Genomic DNA, 7,536 nt, shown 5'->3' with positions numbered 1-7,536 from the left:
CTGGAATTTTTCCCTTTTCCCAGTGGATTACTGAGCCCTGGAATTTTCCCCTTTTCCCATGAGCCCTGGAATTTTTCCCTTTTCCCAATGGATTCCTGAGCCCTGGAATGTTTCCCTTTTCCCAGTGGATCAATGACACCATCCTGGTGCCCCTGGTGGAGGAGATGGAGTCAGTGAGCACCCAGCTGAGGAGGATGGGCTGCCCCGAGCTGCAGATCGGAGGTGGGAATTCCAGGGCTGGAATTCATGGAATGTTGAACGGGTGGTATTTCGATTAAATTAATCACTTTTGTCCCTTTCTTTTTCTTTTTTTTCCTTTTTTTCCCCTCTAAATTTACTTAATTATTTTTAGGCAATATTATAAATTTATATATAAATGCATTAAACATATAAATGCATTAAATATATAAATGCATTAAATATATACATGTATTAAATATATACATGTATTAAATATATACATGTGTTAAACATATAAATGTGTGAAATATATAAATGCATGAAATATATACGTGTATTTAATATATAAATATGAACATATAAATACATTAAATATATAGATGTATTTCATATGTAATTATATGAAATATAAATGCATTTCATATCTAAATATATGAAATATATAATTGCATTTCATATATGAATGTATGAAATATAGAAATGCATTTCTTATCTAAATATGTCAAATATAGAAATGCATTTCATAGCTAAATATATGAAATATAGAAATGTATTTAATAGCTAAATATATCAAATGCATTTCATATATAAATGTAGTAAATATAGAAATGCATTTCTTATCTAAATATGTCAAATATAGAAATGCATTTCATAGCTAAATATATGAAATATAGAAATGTATTTAATAGCTAAATATATCAAATGCATTTCTATATTTCTGAAATATAGAACTGCATTTCATAGCTAAATATATCAAATATAGAAATGCATTTCTTATCTAATTATATCAAATATAGAAATGCATTTAATATCTAAATATATGAAATATAGAAATGTATTTAATAGCTAAATATTTGAAATGCATTTCTATATTTCTGAAATATAGAAATGCATTTCATATATAAAGGTACGAAATATAGAAATGCATTTCATATCTAAATATATGAAATACGGAAACTAGAATATAATTATAAATATAATATTATAAATTTACTCCCATTATCATCAATTACTGCCTAATAATGTCAGAAGGCATTTCAGAGGTGAATGTGCTCCCTTTGAAGTCTCCCTGTCTCCACTCCCGTGTCCTTTTCCAAATTATTCCTCCAAATCTCCCAAATTTTCCCAAAAATCCATATTTTTAAATCCCAATGGAGTTTTGTTTTTCAAGCCACAGCTTGAAGGAGCTGCTTCTGTTCCTTCAAATCTGCACCTCCTTAGCCAAGAGCTGCATTTGATGTGGTGCAATTCCAATGAAATTCCCGTTTTTTGGGGTGTTGCTTCATCTCTGGAAAACCAGGATGCCGCTCTCATTCCCGCTTTCCTGCTCGTAATTCCTGTTGCTTCCTTGCAGCTTTTAAATTCTGAGGGAGAGGAGGCTGGGTTGTGACTAAATGGGTGTGGGGAGGGTGATGTCTGATTCCAGGTGATCCCAGAACACTCCAGGTGATCCCTGTATCCCTGTATTCCAGAGGCCAGCATCAGCAGCCTGAAGCAGGCGGCCCTGGTCAAAGCTCCTCTCATCCCGACCCTCAACGCCCTGGTGCAGTACCTGGATCTCACCCCAAACCAGGAATATCTGGTGGAGAGGATCAGAGGTAGGTGCTGGCCCCATCCCAAAAAATTCCAGCCTGGATCTCCCCCAAAACCAGGAATACCTGGTGGAAAGGATCAGAGGTACATGCTTGCCTCATCCCAAACCGGGAATATCTGGTGGAGAGGATCAGAGGGATGTGCTGACCCCATCCCAAAAAAATTCCAGCCTGGATATCCCCCCAAATCAGGAATATCTGGTGGAAAGGCTCAGAGGGATGTGGTGTGTCCTCATCCCAAACCAGGAATCTCTGGTGGCTTTAAAGGCTCAGAGGGATGTGGTGTCCTCATCCCAAACCAGGAATACCTGGTGGAGAGGATCAGAGGTACATGCTGGACTCATCCCAAAAAATTCCAGCCTGGATTTCCCCCCAAATCAGGAATATCTGGTGGAAAGGATCAGAGGTATGTGCTGGCCTCATCCCAAAAAAATTCCAGCCTGGATCCCCCCCCAAATCAGGAATACCTGGTGGAGAGGCTCAGAGGGATGCGGTGTGTCCTCATCCCAAACCAGGAATATCTGGTGGAAAGGCTCAGAGGTACGTGCTGGCCTCATCCCAAAACAATTCCAGCCTGGATCCCCCCCCAGATCAGGAATACCTGGTGGAGAGGATCAGAGGTATGTGCTGGCCTCATCCCAAAAAATTCCAGCCTGGATCTCCCCCCAAACCAGGAATACCTGGTGGAATACCAGGGGGTTGGAACTGGGTGGATCTTTAAGGCCCCTTCCTACCCAAATCATTCCATGATTCCATGATTTCCTCTGTGCTCAGGGTGCCAAGGGCTGGATCAAAAAGTGCCGGACTAAAAAGTGCCGGACTAAAAAGTCCTGGATTAAAAAGTGTTGGACTAAAAAGTGCTGGACTAAAAAGTGCTGGATTAAAAAATACTGGACTAAAATGTGCTGGATTAAAAAGTGCTAGACTAAAAAATCCTGGACTAAAAAGTACTGGATTTAAAAAGTGCTGGATTAAAAAGTCCTGGACTAAAAAGTCCTGGATTAAAAAATCCTGGATTAAAAAGTCCTGAATTGAAAAGTCCTGGACTAAAAAGTCCTGGACTAAAAAGTCCTGGACTAAAAAGTCCTGAATTAAAAAATCCTGGATTAAAAAGTCCTGAATTAAAAACTCCTGGACTAAAAAGTCCTGGATTAAAAAGTCCTGAATTAAAAAGTCCTGAATTAAAAAGTCCTGAATTAAAAAATCCTGAATTAAAAAGTCCTGGATAAAAAAGTCCTGGATTAAACCCCCTCACAGCCAAAACTCACCCTGTAGTTTTCCCTCCCTGCCCCGATCCCCTCCCAGCCATTCCATGGGTTGAACTATCCCTATTTATGCACCAGAAACGTGCATTAAACCTTTCAAACCGGCCTGAGACCTCCTTTTATCTGCCTTGAATCCCAAAAAACCTCCCAAATGTTGCTTCCAGAGCTTTCCCAGGGCGGCTGCATGAGCTCCTTCCGATGGAACGGAGGAGGGGACTTCAAGGGCCGCAAGTGGGACACGGACCTGCCCACGGACTCCTCGGTGAGATCCCACACACACCTGGATAAGGGGGGATTGGAGCTGCTGGTTTTTTGGGATAGGCTTTGGAGGGAGCAGCCAGGGAGGCTTTGGGGCATGTGGTGAAGTGGGAACAGCAGAGGAACGGATGGGATGAGCTTTGAAGGAGGAAAAGTGGGAAAAACGGGGTCAGGGAGCCCTGGGAATGTCAGGGGAGCTGGGATCCACTGGGATCCTGCCCTGGGATCCTCGGGGATTCATCCCCAGCTTCCAGACGTGGAAGTGGTGCTGCTTCAGGGCCTCGATCCTGACCCGAATCTTGAGGGGGAAAAAAACGGGGAAAATGGGAAAAGGGGCTCCCTGGGAACACGAGGGGATCCCTGGGAATGGGTATCTGTTCCACCTGGCAATTCAGGGCCTTGATCCAGTCCTGCTTCTGAGGGAAAAACATGGAAAAATGGGGGAAAAACGGTGCCGCTTCAGGGCCTCGATCCTGACCTGATTGTGGGGGGAAAAACAGGGAAAATTGGAAAAGGGGCTCTCTGGGAACACAGGGGAATCCCTGGGAATGGGGTCAGGGATCCATAGGACCCCTCAGCACTGGGATCTGCTCCACCTGGCAATTCAGGGCCTTGATCCAGTCCTGCTTCTGAGGGAAAAACATGGATAAATGGCGGGAAAATGGTGCCGCTTCAGGGCCTTGATCCCGACCTGATTGTTGGGGGAAAAACTCAGGGAAAATGGGAAAAGGGGATCTGTGGAAACACAGGGGGCTCCCTGGGAATGGGGTCAGGGATCCATGGGACCCCTCACCACTGGGATCTGCTCCACCTGGCAATTCAGGGCCTTGATCCAGTCCTGCTTCTGAGGGAAAAACATGGAAAAATGGGGAAAAGCGGTGCCGCTTCAGGGCCTCGATCCTGACCTGATTATGGGGGGAAAAAACAGGGAAAATGGGAAAAGGAGCTCCCTGGGAACGCAGGGGGATCCCTGGGAATGGGGTCAGGGATCTGCGGGACCCCTCAGCACTGGGATGTGGAAGCTCCACCTGCCAATTCAGGGCCTTGATCCAGTCCTGCTTCTGGTGGGAAAAACATGGAAAAATGGGGAAAAAACAGGGAAAATGGGGGAAAAAAACGGGAAAAAACACAGGGGTCTCCCTGGGAATGGGGTCAGGGTTTGGTGTCGGCAGAGGTGGGTTTTGGGTTCCTCCCCTGCTCAGCCAAACCCTGACCCGCAGAACTCAGTCCTTTAGGCCCTTGGCTGCTCCTAAGGCCTGGGGTTAGGCCAGGATTGCAAGCCCGGCCTATCCCCCGCTGTGCTCGGCTCCTGGGGTGGTGGCAGGGGTGTTCCCTCCCTTTTTGGGGCCATCCCAGTGAGCTTTGGGTCCTTTCCCCAGATCCTCATGCACGTGTTCTGCACCTACCTGGACTCCAGGCTCCCTCCTCACCCCAAATATCCCGACGGCAAAACCTTCACCTCCCAGCACTTCATCCAGAGCCCGGATAAACCAGGTACCTGCCTCCCCTTGGGAAGAGGGGGAAAGCCATCTTTTATCCCTCTGGGATCACTCTGACATTCCCACTGTCATTCCCAGACACTTCCAACGAGAACCTGTTCTGCATCTACCAGAGCAGCATCAACCCGCCCCACTACGAGCTCATCTACGAGTGCCACGTCTACAGCCTGCCCAAGGTATGGGATGGGATGGGATGGGATGGGATTCTCCTGCTCCCAGGAATCCTCTCCAGCTCCAGCTCGGGGTGTTGGAACTCCTAAACTCATTTATGGACTCTTTACATCAGCCTGGCCCAGCCCGCTCTAAGCCCAGCGTGCCAATTTATTGTAAATTAAATTTACATTTAAATGTAATTCAGAATTTTTTAACCCAAATGCCCCAATCCCTGATGTGCTGTTGGTTCTCTGCCAATTTATTCTAAAATTAACATTTTTTAAACACCAAATCCCCCTAGTCCCTGATGTGCTGTTGGTTTTCTGTCGACTTATTCTAAAATTAGAATTTTTTAAAGCCCATATCCCCCAATCCCTGATTTGTTGCTTTTTTGCCAATTTATTGTAAATTAAATTTATATTTAAATGTTCATTAGAATTTTTTAACCCAAATCCCCCAAACCCTGATTTGTTGCTTTTCTGCCAATTTATTCTAAAATTAGAATTTTTTATCACAAATGCCCCAATCCCTGATTTGTAGGTTTTCTCCCGATTTGTTGTAAATTAAATTTAAATTTAAATGTAATTTGGAATTTTTTAACTCAAATGCCCCAATCCCTGATTTGTTGGTTTTCTGCCAATTTATTGTAAATTAAATTTCAATTTAAATGTAATTCAGAATTTTTTAACCCAAATCCCCCAATCCCTGATTTGTTGCTTTTCTTCTAGTTTATTGTAAAATTACCATTTTTTTAATCCCAAATGCCCCAATCCCTGATTTGTTATTTTTCTGCCAATTTATTGTAAATTAAATTTACATTTAAATGTAATTTAGAATTTTTTAACCCAAATCCCCCCATCCCTGATTTGTTGCTTTTCTGCCAATTTATTGTAAATTAATTTTAAATTTAAATGTAATATAGAATTTTTTAACGCGAGTTCCCCATCTCTGATCTCTTGGTTTTCTTCCAATTTATTCTAAAATTAAATTTACATTTAAATGTAATTTAGAATTTTTTAACCCAAGCCTCCCATCCCTGATTTGTTGGTTTTCTTCCAATTTATTGTAAAATTACCATTTTTTTTAACCCAAATCCCCCAATCCCCGATTTGTTACTTTTCTGCCAATTTATTGTAAATTAAATTTAAATTTAAATGTAATTCAGAATTTTTTAACCCAAATGCCCCAATCTCTGATTTGTAGGTTTTCTAGTAATTTACTGTAAATTAAATTTAATTCCAGGGCAGGAACAACATGTTCCACACCCTGCTCATGTTCCTGTACATCATCAAGACCAAGGAATCCGGGATGCTGGGGTAGGTTCCAGAGAAAAGGTGGGATAGGGCTGGATAAAAAGCGGGAAATCGCATCGGGATGGTGATTAATGGGGTTTAAATCATCTGATTAATGGGGTTTAAACCATTAAACAGCAGCTTTCCCATCCCGTGGGGTAATTCCCACCCCTTTGGGTTTTCCAGGCGTGTCAATCTGGGATTGTCGGGAGTCAACATCCTGTGGATCTTCGGGGACTGACGGATCCCTGCTCCGAGACATCCACGTGGTCGGTTTAAACCCGGATCATTTAAGCTCAGCTTAAAGGGGAAGCGCCTGGAATTCCTGCCTGGATTTCTTCCCGAGGCATCCCATGGAATATTTCCCCTGGGAACGAGCTCCAGGCAGGATTAGGATTCTCCTGCCCGCTCCTCGCCTGAACAGCCCGGCTTAAGCTGAGCTTAACTGATCCAGACTAAACCTGGGAGGGTCGTGCACAGCCACGGATGATCCAACACTTGGGAAAGACCCTGGGACGCTCCAGGATCCAAGAAATCCCAGCTGGGCACGAGGAAATCCAGACCAGGGGGGGTTTAGACTCGGCTTTGCTTTGTTTTATTATAAAAACCCCACAACTTTTGCTCCTGGTCGTTGGTGTCATCATGTCTCTGACCCCACAGGGTGTCCCTGTAAATCAAAAAACCCCCTTTTGACTCGCTGGGTTCAGCAAATCCCAGTTTTTTTACTTATATTTTAAGTTTTATTTTCTTTTTCTTTTAAGTTAATTGTTTAGTTCCAAACCAGCTCGGCCTCCCAAGGGGTGCCTTGGGATTTAATTCTCCTGCTCCCCTTTTGTTCATTAATTACCTCTTTTTTTAGGGACTGGGATGTGGCTGGGGCTGGGAAGCCAAACTTTTTTGGGGGGGAAAACCAAAATTTCAGATTTGTTTCCAAAAAGGCCTCAATTGATGTTTGTTTGCCAAATTCCCACTTCAGTTATTTCGGGCAAAGGTGAATTTTGGGAGCGAATGTAGGACCAAAAACCCGTGGGATCACTGGAGTGTGTTTTTTATGGAGGTGGGAAAAGAGGGATTTGTGGAACTTTGTGCTGTTTTTTGGGGTGTGAACTGATGGGTTTTGGTGACTCTCTTCTGGGGGACCCGGGTTTTTCCAAGGAATGGGACCAAAGTGGCTCGTTTGGTTCCTGAATTAAATGAGATCGTTTTATCAAAGGCTTTTGGGGGTTTTTCCTTGGGTTCAGCATCCCCAAACCCATCCCTGGGCCAAGGGGGGGATGTTCCAGGCCCAGGTTTTGCC

General features: G+C 43.7%; 1 protein-coding gene across 1 annotated transcript; it reads left to right on the top strand.

Annotated features, from left to right (window-relative positions):
* Positions 1-107: 107 nt before the first annotated feature.
* Positions 108-7,451, top strand: LOC113962624 (transmembrane protein 209-like). The gene is made up of 7 exons (XM_027673378.1): positions 108-222; positions 1,653-1,778; positions 3,202-3,299; positions 4,675-4,789; positions 4,873-4,970; positions 6,190-6,263; positions 6,426-7,451. Exons 1-7 carry the CDS (start codon positions 108-110, stop codon positions 6,478-6,480), a joined length of 681 nt encoding a protein of 226 aa, XP_027529179.1. The 3' UTR covers positions 6,481-7,451.
* Positions 7,452-7,536: the final 85 nt, after the last annotated feature.

This window comes from Neopelma chrysocephalum, unplaced genomic scaffold (assembly GCF_003984885.1).
Source record: "Neopelma chrysocephalum unplaced genomic scaffold, ASM398488v2 Primary Assembly neopelma1_183802, whole genome shotgun sequence".
Taxonomy (NCBI): Eukaryota; Metazoa; Chordata; class Aves; order Passeriformes; family Pipridae; genus Neopelma; species Neopelma chrysocephalum.
The sequence above is the reverse complement of the archived record's forward strand: the minus strand, read 5'-3'. Positions and strand labels throughout refer to the sequence as shown.